This window comes from Phascolarctos cinereus, unplaced genomic scaffold (assembly GCF_003287225.1).
Source record: "Phascolarctos cinereus isolate Bilbo 61053 unplaced genomic scaffold, phaCin_HiC Scaffold_5;HRSCAF=322, whole genome shotgun sequence".
NCBI classification, from domain to species: Eukaryota; Metazoa; Chordata; class Mammalia; order Diprotodontia; family Phascolarctidae; genus Phascolarctos; species Phascolarctos cinereus.
This window is the reverse complement of record NW_027555958.1, coordinates 330636954-330652951: the sequence shown is the minus strand read 5'-3', so window position 1 is coordinate 330652951 and position 15998 is coordinate 330636954. Positions and strand designations below refer to the sequence as shown.

The 15998-nt window shown below is 35.9% G+C and overlaps 1 protein-coding gene across 2 annotated transcripts in view; it reads left to right on the top strand.

The window, feature by feature from the left end:
• The window catches only part of COG2 (component of oligomeric golgi complex 2), a 68783-nt gene that overhangs the window by 25591 nt on the left and 27194 nt on the right, over positions 1 to 15998 (top strand). For both annotated transcript variants that reach the window (XM_021000433.2, XM_021000434.2), the window contains 3 exons: positions 6512 to 6620; positions 7445 to 7624; positions 13734 to 13858. In XM_021000433.2, the coding sequence (XP_020856092.1) occupies positions 6512 to 6620; positions 7445 to 7624; positions 13734 to 13858 (414 nt within the window). The remainder of the gene's footprint in view (positions 1 to 6511; positions 6621 to 7444; positions 7625 to 13733; positions 13859 to 15998) is intronic.

Genomic DNA, 15998 nt, shown 5'->3' with positions numbered 1-15998 from the left:
AAAAAAAGCAAAAGAAGGCAGGTTGGAGAACAATATTACCATTTGAAGTAAATGGGGAAATTGCTTGATAGTTGAGAGAAAGCAGATTACTCAAATTTTTGTTTCTGTATTTGTCAGAGAATAATTTTGTGTCAGAAAAGATGCAAGAGGGAATTGAAGGGCAAGATATGTGAGAGATAGTAAAACAGAATCTAGCAACTTTATTGTTTTTAAATTTTATTAATTTATTTTGATTTATCAACAATCACTTCCATATGCTTTTGAGTTTAAAATTTTTCTCCCCCTTCTTCCCCATCACCCTCCCCAAGATGGCACACAGTCTGATATAGGCTGTACATTTATATTCCTATTAAACATATTTTCACATTAGTGAAGTTGTAAGTAAAAATTAAAACCAAAAGGAGGAACCATCAGAAAGAGGCAACAAAACTCAACAGAAGAGAAAAAAAAATAATAGCGATTCAGCTTCCATAGTTCTTTCTTTGGATGTGGATAGCATTTTCCATCACGAGGCCTCTGGAGATGTCTTAGATCCTTGTATTGCTGAGAAGGGTTAAGTTTATCAATATTAGTCATCACACAACGTGGCTGTTATTGTGTACAACGTTCTCTTGGTTCTGCTTACTTCACTCAGCATCAGACCGTACAAGTTTTTCCAGGTTTTTCTGAAGTCAGCCTGTTCATTTCTTATAGCACAATAGTATTCCATTGCATTCATATACCACAGCTTGCTCAGCCATTCCCCAATTGATGGGCATCCTCTCAATTTCCAATTCTTTGCCACCACAAAAAGAGCTGCTATGAATATTTTTGTACATGTGGGTCCTTTTAGAATCTAGCAATTTTAAAAGAAGTTTTTTTCTAGCTTAGATGAACTATATATAAGATACTGAAAAGATCTTACAGAATCAATCTTGAAGTCCAGTCAGTGATCTTTGAGGAATCATGGAAAATATGAGAGATACTAGAAAATTAGGGATGGGCATTTTTTTTTAAGCAGGTGCTAAAGATTGTTGAATTTGGTGTGATATCCAACTGTGTACATTTTTAAAAATTCACTTTTATTTTTTTTTAATTTCTGAATTTTTTCCCTCTCACTTCTCCCTCCGCTACACATTAGAAAGCAAGAAAAACAAAACGTATTACAAGTATATGTAGTCAAACCAAAGAATTCCTGCATTAGACACATTAAAAAAGTATTCTTTAGTCTGCATTGAGTCTGTCATGTCTCAATTTTGAGATACGTAGCATGTTTGGTCATGAATCCTGTAAAGAGTTGTAGTTATTTGTTTTGTTAATCAGAGTTCCTATTTCAAAGTTGTTTCTCTTTGTAATATTGTTGTTACTATATAAATTGTTCCCCTTGTTCTGCTGATTTTATTTTGTATGAGTTCATACAAGTCTTCCCAGGTTTCTTTGAAACCTTCTTCATCATTTTTTATAGCACAGAGTATTCCATCACATCCATATACCATAACTAGTTCAGCCATTCCATAATTGATGGTTGCTCCCTCAGTTTCCATATTTTTGGCCCTCATTAAAGAGCTGCTATAAATAATTTTGTACATGTGGGTCCTTTTCCTTTGTCTTTGCTCTCTTTGGGGAATAAACCTAGTAGTAATGTCACTGAGTCTAAGGGTGTGCACAATTTAATAGCCTTTGGGGCAGAGTTCCATATTGCTTTCTAGAATGGTTGGACGAGTTCACAGCTCTACCAGCAATTCATTTGTGTATCTGTTTTCTCATAACCCCTCCAACATTTGGCATTTTCTTTTTTTTGTTAGCTTTGCCAAACTCATAAGTGTTCACTGGCACCTCTGGCCAGTGTGTATATTTAAAGAAATTTTGATCACTAGAAGTCAGCATAGGTTGAAATGCAGAAGACCTAAGGCAGGGAGACCAACCAGAAGATAATTGCAGTAGTCCAGGCATTAGGTGATAACCATTGTGGCAGCTGTGTAAGGGGAGAGAAAGGGACAGATGTATAAGAGATATGCACAAGACTTGACAGTACATTGGATTTATGTGGTGAGTGAGATTGAGGAGTCAGGACTGAGCCTGAGTGACTGAGAAGATGGTAGCATCTTCATTAATTTACAGCTGTACCTAAAGGTCTTGGTTATAGTTCACTTTCATTTCAGTTGACCTGAAAGATGGTGAATTAGTAATTATCCACATATCTCCCTAACTTTCCAGTCTCTAAACAAAAGAATTATACAAAAGATGTAGTAAGTAGAACTAAATTGTTAAAATTAGAAGACAAAACAGCTTTAGATAAAGTCGATCATCTTATGAATTAATACTTATGAATTATAATTGCAAGATAACATTTATTAACGGGGCATATTGCTTGTCAATAAATGGGTCAATGGATTGCCTTCATTTAAGCCAAAGACCCTGACAGCTCACCTTTTATAGGTTTTGGGGAGTACAGAACAAAGAACAGAACAGGGTAGGTGACATCATAGGGTTGAGGGCAGCATAATTGGTTACACACCTGAGATGCCGGGAATACTATGATTGGTTGGAAATTTGGTAATGGGAGCTAGCAATGACCCTCTTCTTCCCTTTGACTATTAGGTTTCATTCTTTATCCCTAGATTGTGTCAGTTGTCTGAGGATTATCTTTACTAAGTACAGAGAGATTCATCATGTCCTAGGCTGGCCTCTGAGTGATAAGTTTTTTGGCCATGAAAACCTATGAGAAAACTTCCATTATTTCCTATTTTCAAAAGGGAGAATTTTTGGGAATGGAAAACATTTTCAAACTACAGGATATTGGGAAAGCATAGCCTTTGTCAAACTACTATGTCTCCTCTACCTTAGAGGTATGGGAAAAATCCTGTATTTCTATTTTTAAGTGGTTGCTATTTTAGGACTTAATTGCTTATTGCAAGCAATTATAGTAGCAACCACAAGTGCTGATGGAGTGAGTGGCTTAGTGGTGTTCTTGTGGCAAATTATTTTATCTTGCTTGTAATAATTTTGCTGATGGGATTTGTACAGTGTCAAATAAAATAATCATTCTAACGATAGTGACCTAGTTCCTCTTCTGCCTTTTAACTCCTTTTGCTTGAGTCCACTTGATTGTCTTCTTCTCCTTTTCTAACCCCTAATTTGGAAATGGTATCTGTTATTGAGTATTGGGGATACAGAAATGATACCTAACACAGTCCTCACCCTCAAGTAGTTTTTCAGACTTATAGGGCAATAAGACATATATAAATTATTATATGCAAGTTAGGATATGATAAGCATAGAAAAGATCTGGATAGTAATGTTGCAGGTGAAATTTAACAAAAAAGTAGCTGAGGCACATATCTCTGACTAAGATAATATTTATTAAAAAGGGTATGCTGCCTGTCAATAAATGGGTCGATGGCTTGCCTCCATTAATGCCAACAGCTCCTTTTAGGAGAAAATACCTGAGATGAGCCTTGAAGGAAGAGGAGGATTTCAGCAAGCAGTGATGTAGTAGGAGTCCATTTCAGAATTGGGGGAGTAGAATGAAAAATCACAAAGTTGCAAAGGGGCAGGAAGGTTTTAGGAATGAGGAATAGACCATCTTTACTAGAATATAAGAGTATGTGAAGAGGAAGTAATATGAAATAAGTCTGGAAATACACTTGGAGCCAAATTATGGAGAACATTCAGTGCTATGAAATTTGTATTTAATTCTGTTTATAAATGAAGACTTGCTGAAGAGTTTTTGAGCTATTAATGAAATGGTTGGAGTGAAATAGGAACATGATTCTGGAAGTCAAATGCAGGCTAGATTGGATTAGGGACAAGACTGGAGGTAAGGAGACAATTTAGACATCTGTCACAGTAGTCAGTGTGAGAAGAACAGTAGTGGGCATGAGAAGGAGGGGACAGATATAAGAGAGCCTTCCGAGGGGTAATTTACAGGCCTTAACAACTAACTAGATATGGGGAAGGGAAACGTTTAGGGAGAAAGATGGTCAGTTCAGTTTTAGATATGTTGAATTTGAGATGCTATTGAGAAATCTAGGTGGAAATGTTCAGCACATAATTAGAAATTAACTGGGGTTCTTGGCAAGGGATTGAAGATAAAAGTGTGGCTATCATCTGAACAGAGTTGATAATCTAGCCATTGATTGGATAGGATTGCCTAGGGAGGGAGAGTTTATAGAGAGAAAAGACCAAAGACAGAAACTTAGGGAGGGGCTGGTGCTCATCCATGTTTAGTGGGTTGAGCCATATTCCTGCAGAATTCTATAGGAATTACATAGCAATAATGTACCTATAGAATACCAAAATAAACCACATTTGTATAGTTGCTGATACAGTACTTTATAGCTTACAAAGTGCTTTGCTTACATTATCTTAGTTGATCCTTACAGCAACTGTGTGAGTCAAGTGACACTGTTTCCCATTTTACACATGAAGAAACTGGGGTTCAGATTGTGATGTGCCATTCAGTAGCAGAGGTGGAACATGAACCTTTGTCCTCTAATTCCATTGCTTTTTATACCACATGATAACTGCCTATGATGTGTAAACATGTTTATAACTTCTTATGCTTATATTGAACAATACAGTTGGCATATCCTTTCCCCTTCTACACCATCATTCCAATGAATTGAAATTATTTATTATCATTATTGTTGTTATTATCACTTATAGGGCTCATGGTCTTAATGGAAAAGATTTTGCCGAATTGAAATTAAGAGTGAGAACATAGTGATAGAAAAAAACATAGGTGAAATACTGGTTACAACGAGGAAAATTTTTACAGCCTTTTAAATAGCTGCTTTCCAGAGTAGTCTTAGAAACCAGGAAGGAAAGAACTTGTCATATTACCATTGTCAGTTTTTGCTTTGTTATCTGCACCATTATTTTCCTGGAAACTTCCTCCACCAGTAAGTACATATTGGTGACTTCTCTCCAATTTAGTGTCTTAGAGAGTTAGAGGTTGAGTGACTTGCCCAGGGTCACCCAGCCAATATGTGTCAGAGACAAGACAAACCCAAGACATCCCAACTCTATGACTGCTGTTGGTTTAGCCAAATCCACTGAAGTTCATCTTAATTCATAAATTACTATACTCAGACTCAAAAAACCAGTTGTAAAAGTATAGGAATAGGGAAATAGGGCTTGGACAAAAATGTGAAAACAATAGGAGTATTTAAATAACTGTAAGTCATCAATATAATGTGGCCACTGAAAAGGCTAATACAGGCTTAGGTAGTGTTAACAGAAGTATGGTGTCCAGAGTTGGACTAGATGGCCCTTCCAACTCTAGAGCTATGATTCTTTGAATGAAAAAGGTTATTGTGCCCTGGTCAGACCAAATCTGAGATGCTTTGTTCAGTTTTGGTTCAGTTTTGGGTGCCAGAACATATGCCAGGATGGTAAGCACCAGGAAGTACTGGAAAGTACCAGGAAGAAAGCAATGACTAGAGTGGTATGGAGACTTGAAATCGTGTCATAAAGTATCAGTTGAAGAAAATTGAGATACTTAGCCTGGAAAAGAGAAGACTTAGAGTGAAGCAGCTATCACATGTGAAAAAAGAGATTTAATTTGTTTTATTTGGCCCAGGACAGAACTAAGAACAATGGGTAAAAGTTGCAGAAAATTTGGTTTCAACTTAATTAGAATAAAAGCTCTCAAAAAATGTAATGGGCTACCTCAATTGCTAGTGAATGCCATATTATTAGAGGTTCTTGAATTGTCTTACATCAAAATTGTGCTTAATACCATTATCCTGTAGATGTATGTAATATATGATACAAACAAGATGATGCATGTTTTCAAACATTAAAGCACTATATAAATGCTAGCTATGAATAGTGTGGGAAGTGAAGAGAACGTTTGGGAGCCAAGTCAGAAGCGGCAAATAGAAAAATGGAGAAATAATGGCAGAAACGTGTAAAAATCAAAAAAGTAATTCACTTTATTGTCTAAAGTCCTAGTTCTAGTCTTAATCTCTGTTCAGAGTTAGTCCTGTACAGTTCAGTCTAGGGTGTCAGTGGGTAAAGATTGTTGGCTATTCCTTTGCCATTTACTTTAGGATCTAACATAATGCTCTTCACATACTTGGTTCTCACAAGTTGGAAAAGATTCAGAGAAAGGGAAATAATTTTCAAGTTTAGCCTTTTAAATAGATATGGAAAAAGGTCATCGGAGACAAGAAAAGAAAAATAGTAATATGTACATTGACATTACGCAAGACAAATTATATAATGATATTTTTAATAGTCATAAAATTTGAAAAAATGCTCAGATGAGGACCTAGAAGTTTTTCAGTGTTAACATCCACATTTAAAAATATGAATTATAATTAATGTTTACAGTCTTGTGTGTCATCATTTTTCATTTTTGTGTATTCAGATGTCTTTGTTGATAGTAACCAAGTTTGGAATATTGTTTGTTAAAAATAAATTAAAGTAATAGTATATTTTTTTTAAATAACAGATGTGAGAAAACACAATGAATTAGTTAAATTTTATATATTGTAAAGTTTTCCTTTAATTGTTTTCTTTTTAGCCCACTTTTGACTGGGCAGATTTTAGAGAGAATTGCCACAGAGTTTAACCAGTTACAGTTTCATGCTGTTCAAAGCAAAGGAATGCCTCTTTTGGACAAAGTGAGACCAGTAAGTGTCATTTTAATTTGCATGGGTTTAGGGTATTTAGGACATTAATATATTTAGGAATGTGCATAGTTCAATTTTTGTTTTCTCTAGTGATACATCTGGAGAAGGACTGTGGTGTATGAACAATGAGCACCACACTTATGGATTTAGAAGACCTGGGCCCTAATTTTAGTCACACTCCTTATTGGGCTTTTGATCCTTTGCAGGTGATTTAACTATATGGCACAATGTGTAAAGTGTTAGACATGAAGTCAGGAAAGCCTGAATTCAAATCTTACCTCAAACATTAACTGTCTGTGTGATCCTGGGCAAGTCACTTAACTTTTTTTCAGCTTTAATATCTTCATCTTTGCAAATCTTAACTTTGTAAAATTCTAGCAGTTATTATTATTACTAGGCTCTTGGAACTTCTGAAAAAAATGGGGATTCTACTTGTTCTCCTGAACCCCAAAGGGCTGTTGTTAAGATTAAGTGATATAGTATATGTGAAAATTTTTTAAAAATTATAATGCACTATACAAATATATGAAGAGTAAATCATATGTAACAATTACATATAATCTAAGAAGTGGCCAACTTTAGTTTTCCAAGGTTCTTGAAGAATCTTTCATTCTGTGATGATTACAAGTTTCTTTTTTTTAAAATATTTTACTCTTCCTTCTGTTTTGTGTATGAAATTCTTGTTTGTTTTTCCAGGAATTTGAATGCCATTGTTAACTTTGACTATTATGGTGTGTCTTGGGGCAAGAAACTTTGTAAAAAAATCATTGTTGTAAGCTAGAGGTTTGTGAGCTTATATTTTACTATTTTTCTCTTTCTTATAGCGTATTGCTGGTATTACAGCCATGCTGCAGCAGTCACTAGAAGGACTACTATTAGAAGGTCTCCAGACTTCTAATGTTGATATAATACGTCATTGCTTGAGGACGTATGCAACAATTGACAAGACACGAGATGCAGAGGCATTAGTTGGACAAGTACTAGTGAAGCCATACGTTGATGAGGTGTGTATGCTACAAGATTTTTTTATTTGGAAAATTAACAAGTACAGTTGTCCCTTGACATTCATGAGAATTAGGGGGTGCAGGACTCCTGCAAATGCGAAAAACCTCAAATTACTCTAGGCTCCACTCCAGATCTTTATTTTTAATAATTCTGGTCATATTTATTTAACACACAAAACAAGTAAAACAACACATTACACCCATAAAAAAAATTGCAGTTTCTATGTAAGAGAAATTACTGTCTCACACACTATGCAGAGTCTTTGCGGCAGCTGACGTTGCTGCAGCACCTATGTCATGGATTTCCTTCTACAAAAAGCACAAGATACAGTGATTACTCTGAGAGAAAATCATGTGACTGAGTCCGGATTGTAGAGAGGAGGTGTTCCCAAAGATAATCCGTCACCCATAATTCTTTAGCATTGAAACTTATAACAAAACTTAACTGTTTGTGATACATTTGTGTACATATACTTATGGTAGTAAATAATAAAATAGATTAATACATACAATATTTATGCATTTATGACTTACTAGTTTTTTTTGTTTTCTGTACATATGTGTGTCATCTGTGATTTTCTGCAGTATTCTACAAATCTCCAAAAATTTCCATTTAATTATTGATGACTAACCAAACCACAAATGTTGAAAGCTGACTGTCTAGAGGAAGGAGAATTATAACAGTTCACATTCAAAATACAACTAAAAATCATTGAATAGTTTAAAAGAGATGTCTTACTCAACCAAAATTATATCACAAAGTTCATGCTTTAGAGTCATTCATTTAATTTATAGCTTCCCAGTGCCTCACTCAGGGTATCTTTTTTCTTATTTTTCATACAATTCTAACAATTAAAATTTCTAAACCACAGCAGATTAGAAATAGAGCACATTAGAAAGGACTTCTTATTGAAGACACTTTGACATTGAGAAGAAACAATTCATAGCAAGGTAAGCTGAAGAAAAACTATTAAAAACAAATACAAGAATTCAGAAGAGTGTGTGGTCTGAGACAGCTTAATGCAGGCACAAGTAGCTTAACCCACCTCTGTAGGTCCTGTGAGTCCCCTTGCCTTCCAAACAATTGGATTTGATATTCACGCTGATAATTGAGAAAAGCCATTCAGTGTTCTCAACTTGAGGCCACTTTATGTTCGGTATAATCAGCTTAATACATTTTGGAGAGATTTCTGCTGGAAATGGTTAAAATAAAAGTTTGGGTGGTTATGTGGTAAAGCCTCAACTTGTCAGAAAACTCAGCTGTTTCATAATGACTCATTTCATAAAAGTTCTGGGTAGCCCAAGTTTTCTAACATTGTGAAACTGAGCTAGCACTGCTCACAGATTTTTTGTCAACTAATTGGAAATCTTTATACCCTTAACCTGTCTAAAATATAATTTCCTACTAAAACTACAATAAACTCATAGTTAGCCAAAGTAGTTGGATAAACAACATGCTTGTATTAATCAGGTGTTTCCATAAGAGGAGTATAGTATAGTGGGAAAAGGTCTAGACTTAAATTCATCTGTCCTAGTTAATTCCACTTTTGCCACTTACTCACTGTGATCTTGGGCAAACTGTCTAAAACTGAGTTTTAATTTCTTTGCAATATAGATAATATTATGAGGCTACCTACCTCACAGAATTGGTGAGAGGCTCAAAAGAAATAATGTTTGTGGAACTATAAAGGGCTATATATAAAAGTATGACATATTTCTGTATCATTGCAGTAATTGCATTATTGTATTATGCCAATTAGCTACATTTATTATAGATTATTTATTTATTGATGAAGCAGTTGGGGTTAAGTGACTTGTCCAGGGTCCCACAGCTAGTAGGTGTCAAGTGTCTGAAGCTGGATTTGAACTCAGGTCCTCCTAACTCCAGGGCCAATGCTCTATCTACTGCACCACCTCGCTGCCCCCCAGATTTTCTCATAATTAAAAAATGTAATTAAAGTACTTATGACTATGCTACACATAATCTAATCTTTTTTTTTTATGCACAGGAAGTACTTCATCTTATAATCTCAAATTACTAATATGATAATACTAATATAAACATCAGTTATTGTATGGTACCAAAAATGTTGGTTAGGCTGAATCTATACATATTTTTAAAAATAACCGTGTGTGTGTATGTGTGTACATTTGTGTGTGTGTGTATATATATATATATATATATCCATAGCACTCATATCAAGATTTCATCACCTTTGAAACTACAGAATTCTCCCTAATACTTAAACTGAGTTAGCAATGGATTTCTCCCTTATCAGAGGCTTTCTAGCACAGGTTGGGTGGCCATTTGAGGATATGGTAGAGTGGATTTTCTTTTAGGTAGAGGTTGGACTGAAGGCTGCTAAATAATAACATCTCATTTATCTAGCACTTTCTAGTTACTAAGAGAGCTCTTTTCTCACAGAAACCTAAATTCTTCATGCTAACAATGTGAATTCTGTCTCCCAGCCAACATTAAGCTAAAGTTGTCTTCAGTCCCTCGTCAGCTGCCTTTATTAGAGCAGCCCATTCTCCGGCATGGTTTAATTCCCACTTCTTTATGACTGGATAACCCTCATTTAAAAGAAAGTGAACAGTCAAATGCTTCTTCCATAGCAGTTCTTTGGATCTAAGTGATGAAAATAGCATTTTAGGAACCATTTAAAATAAAATCAGATATCACATTAGCAGAAACAAATGAGATTTTCTCTTTTTTGTTTCCTCTTACATTCTCTTTCATAACTGTCTTATTGGGAGAGAAATGGTGGTTGATTTCAAGCAATTTCTTTATCAGTAATTCTGAAGGATCTTATTTCCTAGGATCATAGATTTAGAACTAGAAGAAACCTTAGAGGCCACCTGGACAGTTCCTTCTCTTTACAGTTGAGAAAACCAGAGAGATGAAGTCATTTACCCAAGGTCACATAGGTCACAGGAATGAGTGGCAGAGAGAGAATTGGAATTCAGGGTCACTGACTCCATGGCCAGGGTTCTTTCTACTGTATCGTACTACTGTCTCTAGATTTTATGTTGGCTATTCATTTTATTATAGAACTGAAAATAGAGTATTTATTCAAAAAGCATTGACTACAAAGACCAAAACAAAATAATCCTCACCCTCAAATAGCTTCTACTGAGAAGAAATAACATGAACACAGATAAGTACATAGCAGAGTAGGTGTGGAGGTGGCAGACCTTTGATTTCATAGGCATGGGGAACTTTTATTTTGGAAATTCCTCCCATCAGTGTAGATCAGCACCTTGTTCATCACTCAGAGTCTTAAATGCCTGGCTAATTGAGAGATTAACATATTTGCCCATGTTTATACAGCTAGTCTTTCTGATTCAAAGGCCAGTTCTCCATCAGTAGTAACACCATGTTGGCTCTTAATACAGTATAAAAAATAAAATAACATAATGCAGGAAAAAAATAATTTTGTCGGGGAGAGTACTAACAACTAAGAAGGTCTAAAAATACCCCTTAGAGCAATTAGCTCTTGAGCTAAACCTTGAAAGCAGTTAGATATTCTTTGAGGAGGAGGTTCATTCCAGGCATAGGTGACAGACATGGAGATAGGAGCTAGAATGTCTTGTGCTAGAAATATCAACTAAGATGTAAACTTCTTCAGGGCAAGGACTATCTTACTTTATTATATTTGTATTCCCAAGGTTTAATTAGCACAATTCCTACCACCTACTAAGCACTTAATTAAATTCCTTCTCTTCTCCTCTCTCTCTCTCTCTCTCTCTCTCTCTCTCTCTCTCTCTCTCTCTCTCTCTCACTCTCACTCTCTCTCCTCTCTCCCTCTCTCCCTCTCCCTCTTTTCCTCTCTCCCTCCTTCTCTCCTTCCCCCCCCTACCTTTCCCTCTCTCTCTCTCCTGTTAATATTTCTACAAAGAAGGTCGGAGCCCTTTTGTGAAAGGCTTCAAATACCAGCCTGGAGAAGGGAGTTTGCATTTTATCCCAGGGCTGTTGACTTTGAAATAAATGACTGTGTGATAATGGGGAGCATTCATTTAAGTTCTTCTTTTGTGCTAGGCACTATTGCAGACCTTGTTCTAGGTACTGTGGGAACAAATGAAAAACTAAAAGTCATTTCTGCCCTCAAGCTTACATTCTTCTGTGGGGAATGTGGGGTAAGGAGTTGTGGTCACCCTGTGTTTTAGAAGTAAGTTTGGCAAGTGATGGATTGTAGGAGGATAGAAATTGGAGGCAGGGAGACTAATTAGGAGGCTACAGAACTAGTCTAGGTAAGATGTGACGAAAGCCCGAACTAGTTGTTGAGGCAAAATCAATAAGATTTGACAACTGATTGGATATAGGGAATGACAAAAAGGGAGGAGTTGAGGAAGAATCTAAGCTTGCAAACCTGGGTGACTAGAAGGAGGTCAGGAAGATTGAGGACTAAGAAAAGGCCATCAGATTTAGCAATTAAGGAGTCATTGGTGATTCTGCTAAGAGCAGTTTCAGTTGAATGATGAGTCAGAAGACAAAATGAAGGGGATTGAGAAATAAGGAAAGAAAATGGAGGCAAAGCAAGTACATAACTTTTTCTGTAATATTACATATTGTTAAGGGGCCCCCTGAACTTGTCTTCTTGAGTTGCCATATTTTCCAGACACACTAGATCCCAGAGTATGCAGGAGGCCCTGAACATGTTAAGGATGAAGCCCTGCCTTGAGTTGACATAATTTGTTGTTTGCACCCCAAGCTGGACTCCATGTGTGTCCTTGGGAGACAAGACAGGTGCCAGTCTGCACCACACTGAGAAACTGTTTTGTGTAGTTGGAACCCTTGTACATAAGCAGACTATCATATCTTCATGATCTAGCAGTTCCTAAGGGAAAAGAATGCCACTTTTGCCATTGCCTTTCTCTATAAACTTAAATGCCTAAGACTTTCCCTGAACCACTTAGCTCCTAGGTATAAGGAGTTTCCAAATGTATGTGCCTTTCTCTTGTAATAAATCCATGTCTCATGGACTTGTGATGTTGTTTTGGTTAACAGTAAAAAAAGATTGCAGTTGAAATTAAAGGAATATTTTAGGTTGGGAATGTTGTGGTCCAGGAGTCTTGGGAACCCTGAAATTCAAGGGCAAAAGGCATGGGTCTGCCTTGAAAGAATTCGACCACTCAAGCCTTCTTTCAGTCAGAGACAAAATTTATTGTATCGCCATTAGAATCAGGTAGGATTTTAAGAATCTACACCTTTGATGGACAATACTGACTTTTTTTTTTATAGTGAAAAAGACTGTGGAAAATTTGGATGGGATCAAGGATTGGCTGATAGCCTAGGGTGACCCAGAGGTAACAAAGAAAGGGGATTAGGGGTAGAAATAGGTTGGGGTGCTCCAGAGGTAACAGACAATGAAGGGCTCGCTAGGTCAGAGGTAGGACAGTTGAAAGGATTATTGAGTATCTAGGTGGGGATATGTGGGGAAGGTTCAGCAGCTGGATTCCTAAAATTCATGGGAAAGTTCAAAGTGTGTGTGTAGGGGGCGATCCAGAGCCCATACTCTGTCATTAATATCTTCAGTAAGATATTAAACCAACCACAAAAGATTTAATTGGAACCTGTTGTTAACCATATTACCTTTAAATAACAAAAACTTTTTTCTCTCTCTTTACTCACTCCATAATTTCTTTTTTCTATATTCTTGTGCCTCTGTGATCCAGTAAACTTTTTTTCTGAATGGGGGTGAAGGAAACAGGGTGAGATAATCACAAAATCATCCCCCAAGTAGAAAAAAAATTTTTTGCAGTGGAACAAAATTCCCTGGATCAGTACCTAGCCCATTGCTTTCCTATCAGCATCACCAAGAGGCATAATGTTAAAGAGAAGCAGCTGAAAACTGCTGATCTGCCAGTGTCAGGACTTCTCTGCGTGACATGTATTTCTGTAGGGTCAAAGTGGGCCTTTCTTGTCATGCCACTCGATGGGACTGGGATAATGTTATTTTTATGACTATTCTAAGAAACATTGTGTGCTAGCTGTAATATTCATTGATTTGGGGGAGGAGAGTTAGATTTTTGAGATTTTCACCATTTTTTGTGTCAGTAATCCACCTCCATTTATTTAGATGCTTTTTATTGTTACTTTTGCTGACAGGTGATTGTAGAACAGTTTGTTCAGTCTCATCCAAAAGGCCTTCAAACAATGTATAATAAGTTGTTGGAATTTGTTCCTCACCATTGCCGCCTTCTGAGAGAAGTCACAGGAGGGGCCATCTCAAGGTACTGTAATTTCTTTAGCTTGTCCTGCAGTTTCATTGTCATGCTTAGATTAGATGGTTTCAAGCTGTAAAGTACTCTTAACTTGCAGTTTTGTCATTTACCATCAAAGTTGCTTCCTTTCCTTCTTTCTAAATCCTGAAGCCTGTATCTGAATATCACTAATTCTTTGAGAGTATGTCTAGATTAAATGCAAAATAAAAACTGCTACATATTATTTACAAACTTAATAGATTTTTGCTGTTTGAAAATCTGAGATAGTAAATATGTTTATTGTCCTTTCAATTGTTACTTATTATTTCTGATAAAAGACTTTAACTGAGACCAGTTTTTTTTAATCACCTTTATGTAAAGTAACAGCAGCAATCTTTTGAGTTTGGAATGAGAATTTGCTAGAAAACTTATAAAATTACTTCACACGTTAAATAGTTAGTTATGACAGGACAGTTCTTCAAACTCTAGGGTTTGACAAGTCCATTATTAGTCCTGAAATGTCAAGACTGAATGTTTTACATTGTCTTTTCTGCCGTCTTCTCATTGAAATTTTAGTAACTGTAGTAGTTCATGAAATCTGAGGCATCAAAATGGTAGTGTCATTAAAATCAGATCCTTTAGTTATAAGACCTCTATCAGAATGCTCCAGAATTTCTTCATATATGTTATGTTACCTTAAGCAGGTTCTTTGCCTGAATGTACTTGTCGTTCAGTCAGCAGTCATTTATTAAGTGCTTACTGTCTTCTAGATATTGTGCTAAAGTGCTGGAAATACAAGCAAAAAGGACAGTCCCTGCCCTTGAGGAGCTTGCTTGCATTTCTCTTTTTCTAGTACTTGTGCTCCTAAGTATTCTTTTTTTTTTTTAAATATCATCCTAACCACCCCCAGCATTCCTCCATCTTCCTCTCCCAGAGAGCTATTCCATATAAAAAATAATATATTTTAAAGACAAAAAAGGAAATGGAAGAGGAAAAAATCAGCAGAAGTAAATCCTAAAAGTCTAAAAATATGTGCAGTGTACAACTTGAAGACCTCCCATCTCTACAGAGGAACAGGGTCGGGTGTTTCCCAAGTATTCTTCAGTATAATTTTCCATGCATAAATGGTCTATATTCCACAAGTCCCTATCCTTCACCTTCTCCAGGAATTATTTAAAATTATATTTACTTCATGAAGCCTTCCATGAATAAATAAGAAATTATCTTCCTCTGCTCCAAGGCACAAACACTTAACTATGTACTTAATATGAATACCAATTTGTTCTTGAGCTTGGATCCCTGACTGTACATTAAAACCTGAATTTGAATCCAGCTTTAAACACTAACTAGCCAGGTGACCCTGGGAAATCCCTTAACTTCTGTTTGCCTCATTTTCCTCATCTGTAAAGTAGGGGTAATAATAGCATTTATCTCCCAGAGTTGTTGTGAGGATCAAAAGATAATAATTGTAAAGCAGAGTGCCTGGCACATGGTAAGTGCTATATAAATGTATTATTATTATCATTACAGTGTCACATGTCTTGTTTCATATTTATCTTCTATACATACAAAGAATGATTTAAGCATTGAATGTTTAAATTCCTAGAGGGTATTTTATAAGAGCATATAATTTAGAGCTGGAAAGGACTGTAGTGAATATCTAATCCAACCCCATCATTTTACATCTGAGAAAATTGAGGCCTGTAGAGGTTAAGCGATTTTTGGCCAATGTCACATAAATAATACGAAGCTAAACTTAGATTATCATTTATAAAATAAAATTTTATTTATATTAGTGTGCTGTCATTTGCAGTTAACTATTAATAAGTAGCAATAATGACAGTGATGTAAACGCTTCTAAAGCTAGCAAGGCTTAAGCTATATTCTCTGAAAACTATAGATTGACTTAATGGGCTATCTGCTTGCAGGTGTTATATGCTTTTAATTTATTTTTAGTGTTTCATTTGTTACTTTCAATATATTTTAAGCCCTTTTCAGTTTCAATTATTGTGATATCCAAAGCCAGAATAGCAAAATCTTCCTTTTTTCTTCAGCTTCCAAATTCATCTATGTTATGTGCAATTAAAAATGTAATACTTAGAAAATTGCTGCTCCTTCTCTCCCCCACCTCTTCATATTAGTGCCTGTAAAAAGAACTGCCATTTTTACT